Source organism: Sarcophilus harrisii, chromosome 6 (assembly GCF_902635505.1).
Source record: "Sarcophilus harrisii chromosome 6, mSarHar1.11, whole genome shotgun sequence".
Taxonomy (NCBI): Eukaryota; Metazoa; Chordata; class Mammalia; order Dasyuromorphia; family Dasyuridae; genus Sarcophilus; species Sarcophilus harrisii.
The window spans coordinates 144,371,478-144,396,647 of record NC_045431.1 but is presented as its reverse complement, the minus strand read 5'-3'; the positions used below and the strand labels follow the sequence as shown (position 1 = coordinate 144,396,647).

General features: G+C 34.0%; 1 protein-coding gene across 1 annotated transcript; it reads left to right on the top strand.

Moving 5' to 3' along the window:
* Nucleotides 1-1,434: 1,434 nt before the first annotated feature.
* Nucleotides 1,435-24,162, top strand: LOC100922585 (alcohol dehydrogenase 1-like). The gene is given in 12 exon segments (XM_031942107.1): nucleotides 1,435-1,473; nucleotides 5,007-5,108; nucleotides 9,536-9,612; nucleotides 9,614-9,670; nucleotides 12,667-12,736; nucleotides 12,848-13,060; nucleotides 13,254-13,512; nucleotides 15,026-15,049; nucleotides 15,052-15,078; nucleotides 15,081-15,161; nucleotides 17,873-18,011; nucleotides 24,008-24,162. Coding segments are annotated over 12 exon segments (1,113 nt in total). The 3' UTR covers nucleotides 24,033-24,162.
* Nucleotides 24,163-25,170: the final 1,008 nt, after the last annotated feature.

The window sequence follows — 25,170 nt, the reverse complement described above, 5'->3', positions numbered from 1 at the left end:
TCTCTGAGGTTCCACCTTACACCAGCAAAATAAAAATAGTCAGTGTTAGAGGAGTTGTCAAAAGGCAGGCACATGCTAACATATTTTTGGTGGATCTAGGAATTGATATAAATATTCTGGAAGGCAATAATCCCTACCTAAAATATTCCTACCATTTGACCTAGAGACTCCACTGCTAAGCATATCCCCCACAGAGGTCACAGACAAAAAGAAAGGTTCCACAAACACCAAATAATTAAAGCAGCATTTTTTATGTTTTTTGAAATAAAGAGGATGCCTATTGACTGAGAAATAGCTAAATAAATTATGAAGTGTGAATGCAATATACTATTACAATGATAAAAGAAACAATAAACATGATGAACACAGAAAAATATGGACTTACATAAATAAGTGCAAAATGAAGTAAAGCAGGAAAACAATATACACAATGACTATAACAATGTAAATGGAAAGAATAACCATAAAACAAATAAAACAGAATATTGGCAAATTTTAATGAGAAAGCTTGGTCCCAAAGAAGTGTTCAAAAAAGATAACTGATCTCTACTCAGAAAAGGGAGTCCATGGTCATGTATTATTTTATATGACATCCATTTTTTAATGTACTTATGGATTTTACTGATTTTTTTTTATTTTCTTTCTCTTTCCAAATAAAAAAGTCTGATACCAGCTAGTTCTCTGGGAGGGGAGAGGATAAGAAATATAAGGGGGAAAGAACACTATGTAAAAACAAAAGATTACCCCCCAAAAAAAAATTTATATTTTTTAAAAGAATCTAAGTTCCTTAAAAGCAGGAATTGCATTTGTAATTATATTTCCAGCACTTAGCATGATGCTTAATACATGTTTTTTAATGTTTTTCTATTCTTTTATTTTCCTTCCCCACTTTATTCTTTATTTATCCAATCTTATATCTTATCATATTATACCATAGACCTCGAACTATATAAGAGAACCACCAAAGATGTCTAAATCAACCCTCTTATCTTATAGAAAGGGAAATTAAGGCATGGGGCTTTGAGATGACTTTTTAAAAATCATATAAGTATTGAGTACCAAAAGAGATATTTGAACCAGGGTTTTCTGGGTCCAGAACCAGTTTTCTTTCAAATATTATCTCTCTTGTTCCATTTAGAAGACCTTTCTGAATTCTCTTATTCTCCCTCCATTAGCATTCTACCTTATATTCCCTTTTACCTTTCAAACTAGAAAATCCCTACCATGTCCCTCCCTCTTTTCTTTGCAACTGCTCTGTTAGTCTTTTCACTCCATTCAACTCTAGATTTTCTTGCTCATTTAATGAATATACAAATGTGCAATAAATAAAGAGTTTTGAACTCTTTATAGGAACTATAAATATAGGAAATGATTTCCTCTCAGCAAGACAAGCAGAAGATTCCTGTTTTTCTCTGGTACTTTTGAGATAGAAAGATGAAGCAAGCTAAGTTTTGTGTGGAAAACACTGGCAAAGTAAGTATAGTTTTTTTCTAGAAATGTATTGTCATTGCTGAATTTTATAGAAAAAGTGGACAGAGAAGTACGTTGTCTCATTAACTGAAGACATTTACTACGTAAAATTATATTTTGTTACTTGTACATGCAAGAAAAACTTATTTATGCATTGTATTTCTGATTATTTTTAAGTCAAATTATTATAAAATATATATTTATTGCAATAAAAGCTCTTGCTACTTAGAGAAAACACTTGGTAAATCCTTTGAATAAGGTGTTTAAATCTAATCATCTTTAATTTGCATTGATGTCATGAGAGGCAGGACTAGGTCTACAGTCAGAAATACCTGGGTTCAAGCTCTACTATACACATTGGTGGTGCATCCAAGGATGAATCATTTAATTTTTCAGGACTTCAGGCAAGGTAGAGCAACAAAAGGAGTATTGGGTTTGGAACCAGAGGGCCCTGGTGTCATATCTTGTCTCTATTACTTACTACCTTTGTCACTTTGGGCTTCACTTTCCCTATCTGTAAAATGAAGAGTTTGAATTAGATGACTTCTAAAGGTGCCTTCCAGTTCTAAATTGCCCGCAGGAAAGTTGCTGATCTGCATTGGTGGAAGGAATTTCCACATTAGAAATTGCCTACAGTGATAAAAATCGCATGTCCACTCACTTTCACCAAGACATTATTTAGATATAAACAAGTTTGATAACAATAGGTTTGGGAATAGTTCTTATTTTTATTTAAAAACAACAACAACAACCCAAGACCCTAAGGAAAGAAAAGGATCACAATTAGTCCTCTTCCTGGAAAAAAAGAAACAGAAATAAAAATTATTTTCTCCCACTTGAAAGATAAAATCTAGGGAAGAATTCTGGAAAGATGGTGAAACTACTGATCAAAAAATAATAAGCTTTCCAAATTTCATCCACAAAAAAAAGACAAAACTGTGCCTCAGGGAAAACATAAAGTAGTTAAAAACAAATAGTAGTTGGAGCAGAATAGTTGACCTAGGACAATTAGAGAAGATCTGAAGAAAGATAAAGGAAGAAGTCCAGGTTCTTTTTTTTAAAGAAAAAAATATTTATTGTGCATATATGTAGAATAAGTTTTGCCATGTAGGCTAACTATCTAGTTGATCAGTCCAGTCAATGTTGTTATACCTATTATTAGTAAATACAGCTTTCATATTTTAATGAGAATGTAATAGGAAAAAACAAACATATCATTTCATTTTATGGCTATAAGGATATATTTGGGAAAAAGGTAAATTATTAAAAACATAAACTAATGTTTTTTGGTGCTTTAAAAAAAAAAGAATAAGAGGGAAAAGTAAAAACAGAAAAGAGAGAGAAGTAAAAACAGAAAAAAAAAATTCGCTGGTGACTACCTGAAAGAGATCCTAGGAGGAAAATGTATAGGAACATCATTGCCAAATTTCAAAATTCGCAGACCAAAAAGACAATTTTACAAGCAACAACAACAACAGAAATGAATAAATTCAAACAGGCTGGAACTACAATTACAATCACACAAAACCTCTCCATGACTAAAATAAAAGAATGCATGTCTAGGAATACTATATATTGAAGGCAAAAGAACTAGGGTTGTGGCCAAAAATATTATATTCAGCAAAATTAAGCTTAATCTTGAACAAAAAAAAAAAAAAAAAACTGTTTTATATGTAGAAATGTAAACCATAAGTCCAAAACTGTCATTAGTAATTGGGTAGTTCAAAAGAAAGATTGGAACAAAACTGAGTATGTGGTGATTCCAAAAAGCAAAACTATGTAAGAAAAGGTAAAAAAAATGAATGAATGAAAAGTAATTATCTTATACTAATGAGATATGAGAACAAAAACTGACATAGAGGAACTAGACAAGGAAGGAGGGTAGGTAAAGTCCAAGTCTTATTGGGAATGAGTTAAAGCTGTATAAAGAAATAAGGGGGAAGAAATAGGATAAGGCAGAGTATAGAAGAGTGTGTAGATTAATGGAATGGGATAAAGAGGGAAGGTAAGGAGAGAGAGAGACTATGAGGGTGGGTTACTTGAGGAGGGGAGATTAAGTAATAGCAAGACAAGCTAGCAGAAGTAAAGTAGAAGTTAAGAGGAATAGGAAACAAGAGATATACATAAACACAATAATAATGATCAATAGTAGATGTATTGGGGGAAAGTAGGTGGAGTAATCATCGATTTCAGACAAAGTCAAAGTTTAAAAAGATTCCTTCAAAAGAGAGAAATCTACATTATGTAGCAGCCATATTAATATTGGTTTAGATTATTCAAAACAAGCATAAGGTTGGAATATCACTATAGCATATATTATATGTGCATATATTTTATGTGCATACATGCATAAAGATATCAATGCTTAACTATAGCCTGCTTGGGGAAGGAGGGGAAGAACGGAAAAGGGAAAAAAAAGAATAAAGTAAAAATTGTACAACAGAGAACAAAAGAAAACCTACAATGAAGTAAATAAAAGATGGGCCGTTATGAATACAATGGGTTTTTACTATTATATACATTTTCTTGAAATGGAAATTTGTTACATATTTTGAATCCTCCTTTAGGTTCTGTTGTATACATGATAAATTTTTTCTTTTTCTTTTTTATTTTCTACTTTATATTTAAGTTTTAAATAAATAATTTTCTTAAAAGAAAGAAAGAAACATCGATATTCTTATGATTGTACTGTAGTGATAAATTTCCATCTTCTCAATTTTGGAATGGGGCAAGAACTGACAGTCATCCTGAAAAAGTCTAGATTTTTAGTTTTACTAAAACTCCATTGAACACTTAACAAAGGAAATTACATTTCACATTCGTGTAGCACATTATAATTAACAAAAACAATTCTACACACATCATTCCTTTGAAATTCTCAACAATAATGATATGAAGCCAAAGAATAGGGATTAATATTCTCATTTCAGAAAAGAACTGATCATAAGAGAGATGAGTGAGCTGTTCAGGGTAATCTAAGTTATAAATGGTAAAGCCTGGGTGTGAAATCAAGTCTTCAGATTGTAGATCTATTAACTCTTTCCAATGCACAAAAATTGTTAAGGACACAAATGAAATCCATCCAGCAGCAAATGTGGAAAGGAATCCATGTTCTAAATTTTGTACTTTGGTTACTTTCATGATATACTGAATAATGGTACAGTGAATAGAATGCTGGACCTGGAGTCAGGAAGATCTGAATTCAAATCATGCTACCTTCTGCCTACCTCAGTTTTCTCATCTGTAAAATAAGGATAATAACAGTACCTATCTCCCAGAATTGTTGTGAGGATCAAATGAGAGATTATTTATAAAAATGCTTAGCACAATACTTGGCACATTACTATGTAATTTCATAACTACTTGTTTCCTTCCTTCAGATATTTGTTTTTACATTTGTCCAAAATATACAGATTAGAAACCATCCCCAGTTGGAAAAAATAGCAAGGGAGACAACCAGGATGCCTTTAGTAAAAAGGATGTCAACATAATTTCAGCTTATATAAGAATTATGTTCTATTTTATTAATTTGACAGGTTATCACATGCAGAGCAGCCATTGCCTGGACAAGTAATGCTCCCTTGTCTATTGAGGAAGTGGAAGTTGATCCACCAAAGGCTGGAGAGGTTCAAATTAAGGTAAAGTTGGTATTTATGATTATGTACTAATGATTATAAACTCAATAGGAATTCCTGTTTTAAGAAATGGAGACTTAGAGGTTTTAGTCTTCTATATGTATTTTTCTATAATTCAAAAGATCAAGAAGCCTTCTGTCTCTTTAGACTGCTTCCCTGTCTCTGCAACCAATTGATCTTTTTATCAATAAACAGGGTTGGGTTCATATTCTTTCAGCCAATCAGGAGTCATATCCCTCACTATATGCACACCAGAAGCACAGGACCATATTCCAGGACACTACCTAAAGAGATATATGCAATTCTATCTAAATTAAAAAATATTAAGCATCTCTATGTGAAAAGCATTAGTGAATATAAAAAGACATTTAATAATAGAAAAGTCTGCCTCAAGGAGCTTTTTACTCTACTGGGAAGACAGAATATGTATACACACAAGGAAATACAGGATAATATCAGGAAGGAAAGTCATGGAACCCCACCAACCATGGGAGTGAGGAGAAGCTTTCCATAGAAGATGACACCTGAACTGAATCTTTAAGGAAGTGGAAAGTTAAAAACTAGGGTTGTGACAGATTATGAACAGCTCCAAATCTGATGTCTTTATTTCCTGAGGAAAAAAATTCCCTACAACTTTATGGTAATACCTCAAGTTCTGCCATCAACATCATCATTAGCTACTGTTCTTTCAGAGAAAAAAAGAAACAATGCAAAAATGTAAAATATAGATCTTAAAGACTATCAGACTAATCATTCTCTTTTTTTTTTCACTTTTTTTTCCATAGCCTTTTATTTACAGGTTATATGTATGGGTAACTTTACAGCATTAACAATTGCCAAACCTCTTGTTCCAATTTTTCACCTCTTACCCTCCACCCCCTCCCCCAGATGGCAGGATGACCAGTAGATGTTAAATATATTAAAATATAAATTAGATACACAATAAGTATACATGACCAAACCGTTATTTTGCTGTACAAAAAGAATCAGACTCTGAAATATTGTACAATTAGCCTGTGAAGGAAATCAAAAATTCAGGAGGGTAAAAATATAGGGATTGGGAATTCAATGTAATGGTTTTTAGTCATCTCCCAGAGTTCTTTCTCTGGGCGTAGCTGGTTCAGTTCATTACTGTTGATTAGAACTGATTTGGTTCATCTCATTGCTGAAGATGGCCAGGTCCATCAGAATTGATCATCATATAGTACTGTTGTTGAAGTATATAATGATCTCCTGGTCCTCTTCATTTCACTCAGCATCAGTTCGTCTAAGTCTCTCCAGGCCTTTCTGAAATCATCCTGCTGGTCATTTCTTACAAAACAATAATATTCCATAACATTCATATACCACAATTTATTCAGCCATTCTCCAATTGATGGGCATCCACTCATTTTCCAGTTTCTGGCCACTACAAAGAGGGCTGCCACAAACATTTGTGCACATACAGGTCCCTTTCCCTTCTTTATCTTCTCTTTGGGATATAAGCCCAGTACAGACTAATCATTCTCAAAGATACATATCTACTTGCTTCACAATTAACAATTGTTTCATTAAATAATCTTTTATATGGTAAATATCGATCTTCATTTTCCAGAAACTGATGAGACAAAAGCCTGAACATCCATACTTGTAAAGAAAATGATACAATGGTCTGCAAACAATATGCATTTTATTTTTCCAGTAATATTTATTAATCCAATTTTTTCTAGTTGCTTAGTTGCCAAGGGCAACTGGATTGTACAGTGAATAGAGCACCAAGCTTGGAATCAGGAAGATTAATCTTTCCTATTTCAAATCTGGCCTCATATACTTGCTAGTTGTATGACTTTGGGCAAATCATTCAATCCTATTTGCCTCAATTTCTGAGGCAAATTGAGTCAAGAAGAATTGGACACAATTAAAAAGCAACTAAAGAACAGACAAGATCAAGGATTCTATTCGTAAAACTTACTACTTGCTCATGAGAATAGAGCTGGTCATAAAGCCAGAAAGATCAAATAAATTCAAGCCTAATTTCTGACACAATTTAACTCTGTGACTTTGAGAAGTCATTTAGCTATTTTCTAAAAACTCTCTAAGACTATAAATTGTGCATTGGTAGAAAAAATTTCACCGTCCTGAAGTCTGCAATATAAATGAAATCACAGGACTATTCTTTATTTTAAACTTCCTACTTCATCATTTGCAGCAGACATTTTTCATCAACCAAGATGGAATAATCACCATAGGAAGCATAGACATGTGAGAAATGATTGCTGAGGGGAGACAAAAAGTTCAATGGATTTTGATTAGCAAAAATTAAATAGAAATTTGAATATCTGAAAATTAATTTCCAGTACTTTCTGTTTCCCTTCCAGTAAAGCAGAGATTCTTCACCTTGGACTGGTAATGAATAGACTTCAGTTGTCCATGAACTTGCAGAGGAAAAAAAAAAATCTTTATTTTTCCTAACATCTATTAAAATTTAGTATTTACTTTAATCATTTAAAAACATTATTCAAAGATGGGATCCATAGGATTCACCAGACTGCCAAAAATAAGGTTTATGACTCTAAAAGGATTAAGAAGCCCTGATAGGCAGCATTTTGACAATAATTAATCATATTGAATAATTAAAGGAGATATCAGGGCCCAATTTCCCATAAATGTAATATATGTTCTTTCTGGTACACTTCAGGGGATGAATATGAGAAATCCATGTGGATATTCCCTCCAAAGGTAGAAAAGCAAGAAAGCTGTTTTCTTGTTTCATGTAACCTTGCCTGTCTCCTCACCTAAATCTTCCACCAACTTAGTCAAGCCCCAATCTTGGATGCTGCTCACTATTTTCTATCTCGGCTTCTATTCATGTGTTGCTAAATGGTGCTACAAAAATATTGAAGCTGCTCACTTCACCACAAATTCATGCTAGCTAATCTCAAGTGAACATTCAGTACGGTAAGGCAATCCTCCATAATTAATTCATTCTACCTACCATAAATCATTTCATGCCTTCTCAAATCTCTTATCTTTTCAGCTGAGAATTTTTTCTCTTATTTCATTGAAAAAGTTAAAGCTATTTGCAAAAAATTCTCTCTTCTCCTTTCCTTTTCATTTCACAGTACTCAGATGTCTTCTCTGCCTTCATCCCTATTGGTCATAAAATACTTCTTCTCTTGACAGGTCAAACTTCTATACATGTGCCCTCACCCCTATTGCACCTCATTTCCAGAACAATAGTTCCTCTCTAATCCTCATTCTCTCCTCAACTATTACCTACAAATATGCCTTTGTTCCCATTATCCTTAAAAAAAAGATCTGTACTTAATCCTATTAATTCTATATTTTGGAAATGGAGTGAGAGTACTCTGCCCTGGTCTGTTCATATTTGGATATGTGTTCAGTTTTGGGTAATTCACTTCAGGAATGGCACAAATAACAGCAAGAGGGGAGAAAAATCAGCAATGTAAAAGCTCTTCAGTTTATATCATGTGAGGATCAATGGAAGGGATTGGGGATATTTAACCTAGAGAAGAAAAGATTTGGGGGGAATTGCTGGCAAGCTGATTTCTGGTATTTGAAGGGATTTCCCTTCAAATCAGAAATTAAACTCATTGTTTGCCTCCTAAATGTATACTCTGACTTACTATTAATGGTAAGCATTCTGAGCTATACTTTTAGACACTGCAACCACACAAGATGCACTTGCAGTCATTAAGAAAGCATTTATTAAGCACCTATTTATTAAGCATCCTACTATGAGGATAGTCAGGGCCATTAAATGATGGAGCAGGCAGAGCACCAGGCCCAGAGTCAGGAAACTTGAATTCAAATCCAACTATGTAACCCTGAGCAAATCACTTCACCCTGTTTGCCTCAGTTTTCTCATCTGTAAAATGAACTCAAGAAGGAAATAGCAAACTACTCCAGGGTCTTTGCCAAGAAAAACCCAAATTGAGTAGGGAATAGTCAAATATGATTCAACAATAACAACACTGGATGTAGTATGTAATCTGTTTTATCAGCCATAATATGCATTAGGTCAGCTTTGTCTGATCAAATTAATTGAGTGGGCTGGAGAAAATACAAGAAATTTACCAGAACCAAAAGAGAATATATGGAATTTTCAAATAGCAGGTTTTTTGATTTTGTTTAGAACCACATGCTTTGCCAGCCTTCCTTATGCATTTTTCAACCAAGATGGAAAATAACCATCTGAGGATAACTGGGCCACCTAGCTGCCACAGACTACCCAGTTTTACAAACAAACATTCTAATAACTAGACAATAAGAAAGAAGATCCTATTTAAGGAACTTAAAATTTATATTATTACAGGGTTTACTTGTTTTTGTTTTTAACTATACAAGTATACACTTTACTAGGTTCAGTAATCTGATATTATAGGAATAAAATATTCTGTTGTGTTTAATGTCATTTAATTATCATACAGGTTATATCTTCAGGGATTTGTGGTTCAGACAATCACATAATAAATGGAACATACCCAGTACCTTTACCTGCAATTATGGCATGAAGGAGCTGGGGTGGTAGAAAGTATTGGAGAAGGTGTGAGTACTGTGAAACCAGATGAGAATGGAACCCAAAAATGTTGTCTGAAGTCAGAAGTTTCTCCTTTCTACCCCTTTACAAAAAGTATCAAATTATCTATAAAAAGGAAAGAAATTTTGAAGGAGATTAACATATATACAAGTCCATTATAAAATTCAGATCTGAGAGAGACTGAGAATAAGATTATTAGTCATCTGTTAGATTATAAACTTTCCCAATTTGTGACCAAAGAACTAGAGATCATTATTGATCACAAAATAGAAAAGTTTGATTATAGTAAGTTAAGCTTTGTACAAACAAAACTAATGCAGACAAGATTAGAAGGGAAGCAATAAACTGGGAAAACATTTTTACATTCAGAGGTTCTGTTAAAGGCCTCATTTCCAAAATATATAGAGAATTGACTCAAATTTCTAAGAAACGAAGCCATTCTCCAATTGATAAATGGTCAAAGGATATGAACAGACAATTGTCAGACAAAGAAATTGAAACTATTTCTAGCCATATGAAAAGGTGCTCTAAATCACTATTGATCAGAGAAATGCAAATTAAGACAACTCTGAGATACCACTACACACCTCTCAGATTGGCTAGAATGACAGGGAAAGATAATGCTGAATGTCGGAGGGGATATGGGAAAACTGGGACATTGATATATTGTTGGTGGAATTGTGAACACATCCAGCCATTCTAGAGAGCAATTTGGAGCTATGCTCAAAGAGTTATCAAACTGTGCATACCCTTTGACCCAGCTGTGTTACTACTGGGCTTATATCCTAAATAGATCATAAAGAAGGGAAAGGGACCTGTATGTGCAAGAATGTTTGTGGCAGCCCTGTTTATAGTGGCCAGAAACTGGAAACTGAATGGTTACCCATCAGATGGCACAAAAACTGTGCTTCTTAGACAAAGAACCTGGGTACAAGTGAGGGAAAGGACAGTCTTGTTTGTGATTGTATAAGTGAATAATGAAGGGAACTGAGGCAGATCATTTGGATTGTAAATTGAGGGAAATGCCTCTACAATTCCTATTTCTGGATGACTTGACAAGCCTGGGGACTGTCAAGAAGCATCCCTTTGTCCCACATCAAATTCCAGAAGGTCAATTCTACCTTCAAATAGGAAGCAGACAGGGCTTTCCTTTGGAATTTTCACACAGAAATTCCCCCCAGGAGATTTCACAGATATAAAAACAGAAACTCAGACTGATCAGTTGGTCTCTCCCAAAAGGCAACACCAGGCATACCAAGCCCATCAGCTTTAAGAATGCTTTGTTCCTTGGAAATGGTCCTCCCCAAGAGAAGAGAAGATACCTGTTCAGAAAGAAACACTGGTCAGTGGCATTAAATGCTGCAGATACATCAAGAAAGAGAAAGTTTAAGAACAGGCCATTGGATTTGTTTGATAAGGAAACAATACAGGGGAGATCAAGGTTCAATTGAGTAATGAATCTGGGAACTGAATTGCAAAGGGTTGAAAAGTGAATCATAATGAGAAGAATTGATGGCCAAGAAATGTAAACAATTTTGATTTTTTTGTCTATAAAAGAGAAGAGAGGGGAAAAAGGATGGTTTAAGGAGATGGCACAATCAAGTAAGAGCTTATTAAAGATAGGGGAAATCTAGCTACGTTTAGTTGGAAATAAGTCAGTTGAACAAGAAAGCCTGAAAATTAGAGAGCGAGGATCTAGGATGATTTTCAGGAAAGAATCAGAAGACTGAATAAGGTGAAGTGTTATGGGAGCCACCTGCTTGTGGCTGCTGGGGATTTAATTCTGACCAGCAGAATAGATCATATCATATGAGAGGACGATAATTATACAAGGAGACAGAGAGGCAGTTGCAGTGAAAATCTCTGAACCTTTCTCTCTTTATTCCATTCCCAATACAAAATAAATAAAAGTTTTTTCAGTACAGCAAGGTTATTTTTGGAAAAAAAGGATACATTCATACTTATTTTGTATTTAATTTATACTTTAACATATTTAGCATGTATTGGTCATCCTGCCATCTAGGGAAAGGGGTAGGGGGAAGGAGGAGAAAAATTGGAACGAAAGGTTTGGCAATTGTCAGTGCTATAAAATTACCCATGCATATAACTTGTAAATAAAAAGCTATTAAAAATTTAAAAAAAGAAAAAGAAAAAAGGATACATTCTTCTGCAAGCAACAACTGCATCAGTAAAAATGATGGCCAGATTCTTATCACAGAACACCAATGTGGGTCCAAGCAGTTCCTGGAGTTGGCCCGTTCTGCTCAGAGAGTGAGATAATGATTACCAAAACATCTTATTGTTTCTCTGGTGTGCTGGGATTCACAGCTGTGGGGACTAGGATTCACGGATGTGGAGGGGACTTTGGAAAACCAAGCCTCTTCTTAAAAGTGCAGTTCCCTTAAACCTTTATACAAGCTTTTCTGGATTCCACACTTAAGTGTGGTCCTCAACAATAAAGAGTACAAGAACAGGGGTTATAAGATCACCTCGATTTTTTGCTTTTAATTTTTCTTTTTTACGATAAATTTGGCAATCTCAATAAACACAAATATATTGATATGTGTATAAGAACAAAAAAGAGGATTGTATAGGACACTAAACATCTTTCATATATAGTTGGTGTTTTTTAAGTTTCATTAGCAAGTAATTTATTAGCCTCTGTCTAGAAAGTTTTTCCAGGGAGTGCAAGACACAGATATTGTTGTCATTCTTGAGCATGTAATGGCTTTGCAGGGCTTAAAATGCCAGAGAATTGATTCCGATAAAACCAATAGCTACTCTTGCATTCATGTAGTCATTTATCTGGCCCAGGTCAAGAGGAAAATTGCTTCTTCCAGCGAAGAACATTTGAATTCTTAATGCTAATTATGTGACAAGCTTTCATTCCAACTTTGTGAGTTATTTTTCATGAAATCCATTGTATACAATATGCTGAATTACCTTCACATTTTATTTTGAGGCTATTCACTTTTTCTCTCCATCCAGAATGAGGTTCATTTTCTTCTGTTTTCCTCCCTTAGGAGATAAAGTTATATTGACTATTCTACCTCAATGCCATAAATGTGACTCCTGCTTACTTGAAAGAAGAGTAAGTGCCTTCCTATCACTATCTGCTGACCCAGAATTTATGGATCTTATTTCTCTTCATGTGTATCAGTGTGTGTGTGTGTGTGTCTGTCTGTCTGTCTCCATGAACTAGTATGTTTTCTCCATTGGACTGATGCTTGATGGTACCACCAGATTTACATGCAAAGGAAGAAAAGTGCATAATATTTTGGGGACAAGCACATTCACTGAATACACCGTGATGCATGAAATTTCAGTAGTAAAAATTGATGATGATGATGCACCCTTGGAGAATGTCTGTATATTAGCCTGTGGATTCCCCACAAGCTATGGAGCTGCTGCACAGGTGAGCATGTGTTGATAAGCAATTCAGGGAACAAGGTTTTCCCTAATCAATGTCAAGTTATGGCGAACCAACCAAAATGATCAAGAAAGTACCTTGTAAAGACTCGGGCAGACTGTGCTGAACATTTTTCCTATTTTGGTGGTGCAGGTTCAGCCCTAAAGTCTCACTAGGAGTTTGTGTTCTTCATGTGCAGGTGACTCCTGGTTCTACTTGTGTTGTCTTTGGGCTTGGAGGTGTTGGTTCTGCAGTTGTTCTTGGGTGCAAAGCAGCTGGTGCTTCCAGGATCATTGGTATTGATATCAATGAAGGGAAATTTGAGAAGGCAAAAGCTCTTGGGATCACGGATTGCCTTAATCCTCAAAACTTTAAGAAGCCCATCCAGCAGGTGGTGATGGAAATTACTGGCCTTGGTGCTGATTTTACCTTTGAAGCTATTGGGTCTACTGACACCACGGAATGTTAACTCCACACATAGGGGAAAAAAATATGTTTTAGATCAGCAAATAGCCATGTAGTCAACTAATTTAACTTTACCAAAAAGTACTTAAAATTAAGAAGATAATTAACACACCTGGGAAGTTACCTTACTTTGAATGTTTGGTAGAATGGAAAGTTTTTAAATCATTGTAACTACACTTTGTACCTAGTGATATAATGTTGTAATATGCACAAATAAATATAAGGAGGCCCAATTCCAAAATGAACTCCTACATGTAGAAAGGGCTTCTCCCACATGTGGCAGGGAGGTAGTTCAAAAGGAGGAAGAATAAATATCTCTAGCCTTTTATTCCATTATCTCTACAAAGAGGAGGTATAATCATTTCCCCTCCCTATCCCTGTATTACCTGGCTCTATAAGGAAGGGAAGAGGATTAGTTTCATGGCTTAATCCAGTTCCCAAAAAGCACAATCCCAATTCTAAATTCAAAATCTCTCTAAAGCTCGAGTCCTAGGCACCCTGGCTTCTCAGAGTTTTCAAACTTGGCTGCCTGGCTGCACTACCCCACATGCACTCCTGGCTCATTCTCAGTTCTGTGAGGATCAGCTCCAGCACCTAAAAATTAAGACAAAAAGCATATAAAGAAATAAACACCACCAGGACCCCTTCTTGGAGCCAGGATCAAAGAGAGAGAGAATAGAGGAAGAACTTGCCTTTCCCTCTCCTCTGTTAATTTCATGGCATCAAATCAAAAAAGAGCCACTGCAAAGAGTATAGATGAAAAGATGGTGGGAAAGAGAACCAATAGCTCAATCTCACCAGTTTAAAGACATAGATAGCCAATCAGTGAAAGACAAACTGAGATGCTCAAAAGGGTGCAACACTATAAAAATTCCTCTCTGTCTCTCTGTCTTTTTCTCTATTTCTTTCTGTCTTTTTTCTTTTTCATCCTTTTTCATGTTTTTCCCCCTCTCTATTTCTCTCTTCCTGATCTTCCTTTCAAGAGCAAGAAATGTAACAAAAAAAAAAAAAAAAAGGAAGGAATACTAAAGGTATGGGAATATAAATGAAAGACATAAGACAGAGAAGGAAAGGAACAGGCAAATACAAAAAGTAATAGAGAGAAAGAAGAAAAGTAGGAGAAAGGGTTTAGAAGGAATAGAGACTGGAGGCATAAACTATAATAAGTATTACATCATATGCCTTAAATAATTTAGGATATGGAAAAATGAAGACATATTGTAATTATATAAAGATATATTTTTTAATAATTGGAATGAGGAATAAAGCATAGGAGAAGGGAAGGAAGATGACAGGAGATGGCCCAAGAAAAAACTCCACTTAACATTTGACCCCAATCAAGAAATGGGAGTTTATAATCCAATCTAATTCATGTGGATCAAATTAATATGATCTATGTGTGAACTAGACAATAATTCTACTGATTCTTATGAGATAAAACTTTACATTAAAACTCTATGTGACCAGAGATGTGACAGAAGAACCTGTGATTATACCATTAATCCTAGGTTGCTGCTCTGGAATCCTGCAACATAGTTATGGTGTCTGTGTTATTATTGGGTATCACCAGCAAAATCCCAGCTCTCTTTTGACCCAATCAAGCTACTATCTGGTAGGACGCTAAAAGGGTGCTTGATAGGAGGTAAGAAAAGAACTTCAAATGAGCAGAGACATTAACTCTAATAAATCCCTTTGAATTTTCCAGAAATAGTGGAACATACAGATGTAGTGATTAACGTTTATAGAATGAGAGAGAGGAATAAAGTCAATCAATGGATTAATCAAATAATGAGCATTTATTAAGCATCTGTTATGTATCAGGTATGTACTGTTACAGAGAAAGCCAATACAAAGCTAAAACATTTCTATTCCTTTCTAAATGTAGGGTGCGCTGGAATCAGTTAAAGCCAGCTCACAAAAACTAATTCTTAAATTTTCAATGTAAATATTCACACTCCTGAAATTGGCAAAACTGACAAATCAGGACTTAATTTGTTTTATTATCTAGACTTAAGAAAGTGATGGATAAAATGTTAAATATGAGGATTAAACTTAAAATTGTGTCATATGTACATTTTTTGAAGTCAGTTATTAAATATTTATGCACAGATCCCTGACTAATGAATATTATTATAGCTATAGTAGCAGATTTATAAATATTAATTACTATTGGATGCAATTTAAAACTGATCACATTCATTCATGGCTGCTATCAATAAATAAATCAATCAATAAACATTTACTCCATGAGACAAAGTAGTTAGGATTATAACTCAGAATAATCTACCCAGCAAAACTTTCTCCTAAAAGATCATATAAGAGGGAAAAAAAAAAATATATATATATATATATATATTTAATGAAATAGATAATTCCAAGCATTCCTGATGAAAAAAAAAAAACCAGAGATTATTAGATTTGATGTTCAAATATAAGATTCAAAAGGAGAATGAAAAGGTGAACATGGAAGAAAAATGATTAAGCACTCAATAACTTTTAACTGTATATATCCCTATATTGAAAGAATATATATATGTATGTATGTATAAAATTTCTTTTTATTTTTAAATAGTATTTTATTTTTAGTTACATATGAAGATTATTTTTAACATTCTTTTTTTAAATTTTGATTTCCAAAATTGCCCCTTCCCTGAAACAGTAAGTAATCAAATACACATTATATGATTAATTTGATATATGATATAGGTTACATAATTGTAAAACATATTTCCATGCTATCCATGTTGTGAAATATTAAACAGACAAAAAGAAAAACACACAGAAATGAAGAAAATGAAAATAATATCCTTCAATCTGCATCCAGAATTCGTTAGTTCTTTCTTTGGATGTGGATAGAATTTTCCATCACAAAGTCTTTGGATATATAAAATTCTAAAGAACTTTATCATTGTTAGGCAGTTTAGAAGGAGTCTACATAGAAGACTCAGTTAATGTGAGCATAACAAAAAAAAAAAATTAAGAGATGAGAAAGAAAGATGTGCTGAGAGGAGGGAAAGGGAGAGGAAAAATAGGGGAAATTACGTAACATTTATGTTAGAGGTCAGCAAGGAGGAGCTTTAATGGCAAGGGGGGAAAGGAGGCAGGCAATAACTCAATCTCATTTTCATCAGAATTGGTTCAAAGAGGGAAGACTATATAGATATCTATGTTACCTAGGAGGTAGAAATGGAAGGGAATAAAAGAAAGTGGGGAGGGAAATAAAATGGAGGGAAGATTAAGAGAGGTCACTTACAAAACAGACTTTTGAGGAGGAACAGAGTTAAAAGAAAGAGAGAAAGAGGGAAAGAAGGAGGAGAGAGAAACAGAGAGAGAAAGAGAGAGAGAAGGATAAAGAGAAGAAAAAAGAATGGGGTGAAATATAATATATGTCAATCATAACTGTGAATGTGAATAGGATGGACTTATAAAATGTAAGCAAATAGAATGGATTAAAAAACAGAATGCAGCAATATGTTGTTAACAGAAGACACACTTGAAACACAAAGACACAAAAATATACAGAGTTAAAATAAAGGATTAAAGTTAAGGGGGAAGGAAGGAAGAAAGGAAGAAAAAGGAACGATCCTATTCAAGTAGAATGAAGCAGAAGTTTTCATGGAGAAGATGGTATTTGAGCTAGATCTTGGAGGACTGCTAAAATTTCAGTAGGAGGAGAGGGTGATAGTACCTTCTACTCGTATAGAACAAATATTTGAAAATAAGAAAACAAAATATGAAAAGAAAGTACAATGAAGGATCCAATTTGGCTGCAGAGTGAATGTGTAGGAACAATGTGATATGGTATATAGAGCACTAGATTGAGAAGCAATACAATCTGAGTTCAAACTCTGCCTCAAACTTTGACTATCTGAACTGTCTGACTCTGGGTGATTTTTTATCTCTTTGGGCTTCAGTTTTTTCGTCTGTAAAATTAGAAGTTTGGATTAATAGGTGTGTTCCAGATCTCAAATCTACTATCATATTATTTATGATCCAAAGGAATGCAAATTAAATCCTAAACTCTGTAGGGCCTTGAGTGACCAACCAGCTCAAGCATTTGATCTTTAATAGATAAGTAGAGGCTATTCAAAGTCTTTCAGAAGAGAAGTAACTTGAAAATACACAGGAATATGAGTATGAGTAGAAGACTATGACAAGGAGACTATAAGCCCCACCCACAGTTTCTCCTAGACAATCAATCAGCTTCTTGGGTTATCTGGAAAAGAAAATGAAGACTTTTATATAATTATCAATTATTTCTCTGTTCGTTACTTATGTGGTATACTTGAAATTCACTTGATTCATTGTTAACTTTATTGTTCAAGCATTAGTTTTATCTTTTTTTCTTTACAGAGTATAAAACTAGAGACTGTATTCTTTTATTAATGGATGATTACATGAAGAAGAAAATTGACATGTATTCAGTAATAACCCATAAAATGCCTTTCATCAAAATCAATGAAGGGTTTGAACTCCTCCAATCAGGAAAATGGTAAGAGATTTGTTTGCTCATTTTTGTGCCTAACATTTACATGAAAAAAAAAATCACAAAGAAGATTAGGAATACTTTCTCACAAGATCCTAAATGAATTAGAAATAGATGAAGAGGATGGCCCCGAGAAAAGAATATAGCATTGTGGCATCCACTACTAATTTCACTACTCATTAGATGTGTGCTATTACAAAGCTTGAGTGAGTCCTTTCATCCTTCTATACTTTAGTTTCATCACTTAATATAAAGTTGGCTTAATAATCCCTATCTGACCTACTTCAGAAGGTTCTTCAGAAGATCAAATGAGATAATAAAAATGAAAACTTAAAATTAAAGATGTTATTTAAGTTCTTATTATTAATGTTGGTGTTACAAGTCTACAAGTATAAGTAAATGTTTAAAATTTCAATTTGAATATGTTAAAGTGTATAGTGATAGGACTGTTATTATTGATAATGGTGTTACACATCTGCAAATATAAGTAATGCTTAAAATTGAATTTTAACATGTTACAGTATATGATGACAGGATAGGATTGCCTCAGTTCAGAAATTATTTGCAGAGTGCTGTGCAGAGAGAGAAGATCAAAATGTAGGGCACCAAATTGTGAAATATATTAAATGTCAAGCACAGAATTTATTCAGTAACCAATACTAAGCCACAGATTTGAGAAGAGGAGACTTATGCATTATGCAGGAGGCTTAAAGAAGGGTAGACTGGAAGGAAAAGTGAATCTTGATTCCTGCCTCCATTCCCTGGGTTCATATTCAAAGTTTTAGTTTTATCTTTTCTGAAATGTGTAAGGATATTCATGTTTACATGAATGAAGAGTAAGCAGAATGTCAAGAAGAAGTGAGATGGAATGTATCCCAGGCAGAAGGAATGAAAAAGCAAAGAGTGGAGAGTATTTAGGAAATTAGAAGTAGTATAATTTGATTGAATTGTAAGGTACCTGATGGATGGGGTAAAAATATGGTTGGAAGGTTAAGGTAGTAACAGACTATGAAAGGTATTGATTGTCAAACAAAGAAGATATAAAGAAAGTTCCCTAATATAAGAAAATAAAATTGCAATTTACACTTCCTATCTTAACAAAAACATGTTTTACCTCTTAGAAAGAACTGTTGCCTTATCTTAAGATTTTTTTTAAAGCATGTACAGTCCATTTATTAATTATTTTATACAAGAGACCTAAAGCATTCATAGAAACCCTTCTTCTGGGCTATGTGTTTAACAAAATCAGTTGACTTGTTGGAGAGGAAGGGGAACAGAGACAAACCAGAAAGTTGCCAAAGCTCTCCCCAATTTCCATTAGAAACAACTTTAAATCAAGCCTCTGAAGAGATTCTGGAGTGACAGAACATGCAAAGAGATGGCATGAAACAATTTTCCAGCTTACAGTAGGTTAGTAGGATTTCACTAAAGTTTCAGTAAAGTTCAGTAGTTTCACTACTTGGTCCTAGCACAATTAAAATAGTAGCTCAGCTGACTAGCAGTGAAACTTCCAGTCCCAACACAGAAGACAAATTGCCAGGCCTGGAAACTAGGCAACAATAAGCAAGACTAGGTGGGACTACCCCAGGGGAGTGAGCAAGTCACCAAACATCTGAAACTCCAGTGCTCAAAGCCAATGACCCCACACAAGAAGATGGGGACAGAACCCCCTATGTCTCAGTAGCAGAGTTCAACATTAAAAGCCACAACAAAGGGGAGGGAATAAGTAGGAAACAAAAAAGAACGTTGACCAAAGAATGCTACTATGATGACAGAAAAGATCAAAATACTAACTCAGAAGAAGAAAAAATGCCTGCATGTGAAGCCTCAAAGGGAGATATAAATTGGTCTCAAACCCAAAAAAAACTTCTTGGAAAAGTTCAAAAAAGATTTTAAAAGTCAAATCAGAGGGATAGAAAAAACTGGGAATAAAAATGAGAAGTGTTTAAGAATCAACAGTTTGGAACAGAAAGAACAGGAGAAAACAATTCTTAAAAAGTAGAATTAGCCAAATGGAAAAAGGTATATAAGCTAACTGAAGAAAATTATATTTTAAAAACTAGAATTAGACAAATGGAAGCTAATGACTCTATGAAAGAATGAGTCAAACTAAAAAGAATGAAAAAATAGAGAAAATATAAAATACCTCATTTTAAAAACAACAAAAAATTACAGAAGAGATAATTTAAGAATTATTGGACTATCTGAATGCCGTTATCAAAGTCTAGATGACATCAGTAAGGAAAATTGCTTTGATCTTTCAGAATTAGAGGGTAAAATAGTCATTGAAAAAATCCACCAATCACCTTCTGAAAGAAATCCCAAAATAAATGTTCCAAAAAACATTGTAGTTAACTTCAGAATTATCAGCTTAAGGAGGAAATACTGCAGGTAGCCAGAAAGAAACAATTTGAATATCAAGGGGCAACAGTCAGAATTACCCAGGACTAAGCAGTCTCTACATTAAAGGATCAGAGGGACTAGCATATGCTATTTCACAAGGCAAAAGAGCTTGGTTTACAACCAAGAACCAACTCACTAGCAAAATTAAGCATAATCTTTCAGGGGAAAAGATGGGCATTTAATAAAATAGGGGACTTACACTAATTTCTAATAAAAAAAATAAGCAGAAAATCTGATCTTCAAATATAAGACTCAAGAGAAGCATAAAAAAGGTAAACAGGAAAGGAAAAAATTACATGTTACTTATTGTTTATATTCCTTGGTGGGAAGATGATACTTTTAACTCTTGAGAACTGTATCTTTATTAGGGCAGTTACAAGGAGTATACATAGAGCATGTGAGTATAAGTTGACTTTGAGTGATAATATAAAAAAGAAGTTAAGGGGTAGAAAAAAGGATTGTACTAGAAGAAGAAAGGGGAGGTAAAATGGATCTAAATTAGATCCCTCTACATCACAGTAAAGGAAGGGGAATGAACGTTGTTTGAATCTTAATCTCATCAGACTGGCTCAAAGAGGAAACAGCATATGCTGTTGAATATAGAAATTTATCTTACCCTATCTTACCTCTTTGGAGGAGAAAGAAGAGAGGGGAAGGGTTGGATGAAAGGGAGGGGAAAAGTAACAGGAGAAATGTAGAAAGAAAAAGGAAAAAGAATATAGAGAGGGCAGGTTGAGGGAGGTGGGAGTCAGAAACAAAACACTGGTGAGGAGGGACAGGATGGAAAGAGATGAAAAGTATGAACAGGACAGAAAATACAAAAGAGGGAAATGCGCAGCTGGTAATCATAACTGTGAATGTGAATGTATGAGAAAAAATAAGACATAAATCTTTGGTTAATTTGATTTAAAAAGGAAAAGAAAACCAAATCACCAGTATCAAAATATAAACAATGTGAATTCACCACTAATGAAGAGGAAATTAAAATAAAAATTTTGCCAACTAGCAAGAGACAGAAAGAGAAATTCTATTTAAAGTAATTGTAGACAATATAAATTATTTGGGAGTATACTTGCCAAGACAAATCCAGGAACTGTCTGAATATAATTATAAAATAAAATTAAGTCGTTTCTAAATAATTAGGAAAATATCAAATGGGTAAGCTAAGCTAATATAATAAAATTACAATTCTACCTAAATTAATTTACTTTTTCAGTACCATACCAATCAAACTGTTAAACTGCCAAAAAAAAATAAACTGCTAGAAAAAAAATAAGAAAATCCATCGTGAACAAAATTAGTTGACCAATGGCTTTCATACCAATGGAAGTAATTTTTTTTCTCCAAGTATAGTGATTTCATCATTGTAGGGAATCCCTGGTGTGGTACACATATGCAGCTTAATGATTTATCCACAACTTACAATCTTGGGTTGTATTTAGGCTACTGAGAGATTAGTTAATTAACTTGCAATGATCACACTATGAGAAAGTATTCAAGGCATTAGTTAAAGAAGACACAAAGACCTTAACGAGTTCATGATATATTGAGAGAGACAATATGCAAACAATCACCTGATCTTAAAGGAAAAGGGAATCCCAGAAAGGCTTCTTTCAGAGTGTGATATTTTAGCTGGGAATTATAACTTGAAAGAAACAAGGAAAGCCAAGAGGCAAAGATGAAAAGGAATTTCAGATTTGGAAGACACTGAAAATTCATAGTATTAGAAGATGAAAGTTCGTATAAGAGGAACAACAAACAGGTCAGTGTTGTGGCACTATAGAGTATATGGGGGAATAGAACAGTATAAGACTAGCAAGACAGGACAAGTTATGAAATGCCTTAAAGGCCAGAGGGGTTTTTGGATCCTAGTGTAAAAGGAAGTCATTAAAGTTTATTGAATAAAGAGGTGAGATGATCAGACCTGTATTTTATAAAGATCACTTGGATAGCTGAAGAAATTATTGTGGGAAAAGCCTTTTTGAAGGCAGACCAACCATCAGGCTATTTCAACAATCCAAGCATGAGATGATAAGAACCTATAGTATCTGATCAGAGAAAGGGGAATATACAAGAAATGTCACAAGAGATAAAGCTAATAGGACTTGAAAACAGATGGATAAAGGAGTTTAGTGAAGTGAGAGGAATCAAGGATGATACCTTACATGGTCAATCCTGAGTAACTGGAAAGATGATGATACCCTTACCCATAAGAGGGGACTTAGGAAGAGGGGAGAATGGGAAAGAAAGATAATGACTTCAGTTTGGGATGTGTTAGAGTGCGCAGGATGTCCAATTTGAGGTGTCCAATAGGCAATTAATTGGAGGTTCAAGACTGGAAGTGGAAAGAAAGAGTAGGACTGGAGAAGTAGATCTGAGAATCACCTGCTCAGAGATGATGACTTGAATCCAGCTCTTTCTGACTCCATGAACTGCCCTCAATCCATTGCCTCTTATAGATTAATTGGAATCTTACCGTATCAAAACTCTGACATCATGTAGTCTAATCCCTTTATTTTATGTAAAGTAGATAGTGAATTGTACTAGAAAAAGTATTGCACTAAGAAATAGAAGATCTGAATTCAAATCCTGGCTTAAACTCTTCCTGGCTATGTGATGTGCATAAGAACTTATAATGTCTTTGACCTCAATTTTATTATCAGTAAAAGAGGGACAATTTTATCTATTTCCTAGATTAAGAAAAATATTTTGAAAAACTTAATATAAATGACAGTTGCTAACATTATTAAGCAATAGTGAAACTGGGACCCATAGAGATTTAGTAAGCTACCCAAATGTACATAGCTAGAGATGGAAGAAGCTGGGTCTTTAGACTTTCAGAGCACTACTTTGTTTAGCTTCCTCTGGTCCCCAGTTACACATGATGACTTTAGACCAAGTCAGCTATGTAGAAAACATGAAGTCTCTGTCACAAAGGAAACTGTATAGAGAAGATGGAGCATCATTCCCAGGGATCAAGGTATCATTTGTACCTCATTGATAGTAACCCAGGAGCATCACCATATAGTCAGTGGAAGCTCAATGGCAAAGAGAGACAGGTTGATTTTGATTCTCACACTTCCTTCTATATTGCTGGAATCACTGAGTCAATAGCATTCTCCCTGGAATGTATTCTGAGACCTCTAGTATAGATGCTCTTCAATACAACATATGTATTAGGAATTTCCACTATGGCACATACTTCTATGATTTATTATTGATCTATGCAGAGAATCAGCATCAGAAGAAAGAGAATGAAAGGAGCCTTCGATTCTCTCATCTATTGTTAAAGTTAGGTCCAGGTTACTTGCTATTCCCCCTCAGATAGAAATATTTGTTGGTGATAGACCAGAAATAGAAATGGAGAACAGAGGCTATACAGATCACTTGAAGATTTGTTTTTAATATAATTTTTATTTTGTTTTATTTTTTTCCTATTAATCAGAATTTATTTTCTCTCTTTCCCACCCAAATGAAAAAGAAAAAAAAACAAAAAACAAAAACAAAAACTTTGTTAAAAAAATGCATAAACAAGAAAAAAAATGACCACATTTAGAACCATATGACTAAAATATTGTTTTTGTACTTTCCTGTTTCAGCATTTGCTGTGTCCTGTTGTTCTGAGGTCAAGGGGAATGGTAATGCAATGTCACCCTACCTTACTAGACTGTCATCCTCCTGGGACTTCATATATATCAGGTACAAGAGTACCTTCTTAGAAGGGCAAGAAATGTAATAAACTACTTCTAAACACTATGCCATTAAATGATGTTTGTTTTAAATCTATATAAAATTGACTTGTGGCTTATTATATATATTATCACTATTTCTTTGTGTTTGACTAGATTATATTTGAAAGTTGAATATAAATTTCTTGATGGCAAAACTATCTCATTTTTACAATGTGTATGTTGGAGCCCATCATGGTATCTCAACACTTCACAAATGATGAATAGTTGATAATTTTAGGACAAAAAATAATCACTAAAGAGTTCATAAAAGTTCAAAGAATTGTGGGGGGAGAACCAATTTGGAGAGAACTTTTAATATGCAAAACCAATGCAAATAATCTGCTACATTCCTAATGCTGGGAATACAAAGACAAAAACATATCAATTACTGCAACAAGGATAGATCTAAGTCAATCAAAATATATATAAAATTAATACAAAGCAATTGAATGAAGGAATAATAGCTCTAAAGAATATCCCAAAGCCAGAGAGCTGTATCATTAAGCTAAGCACTGTAAATAATAAACAGTAACATTCCTATAGCACTTGAAGGTTTACAAAACATTTTATAAATATTTTATCCTTCCCAACAACCTTGGAAGTTGAGAACTATTACTAATTATTATTATCTCATCATAGAGTTTTTTTATTTTAGTAACAGATTTATTTTGATTAATAATTAAGCTGCACAAAAAGATTTGAGAGAGAAGGGAGGAAAGATATGCAGTAAATTCCTTTAATAAAAGTTTCATTTCCAAGACATATAAGGAACTTAGTCAAATTATAAGAATAAGTGATTTCTCCATTGACAAATGTCAAGAGATATAAAAAGGTATTCTTCAAAGGAAGAAATATAAACCATATGAAAAAATATTATGTTGCTAACAATTAGAGAAATTCAAATTAAAGGAACTCTAAGCTTCTGCCTATGGACACCAGATTGTCAAAATTATAAATTCAGGGAGTGATTGCAAGAAAATGGGCACATTAAAGCATTGTTGGCAAGCTTACAAATGAATCTAGCCATGCTA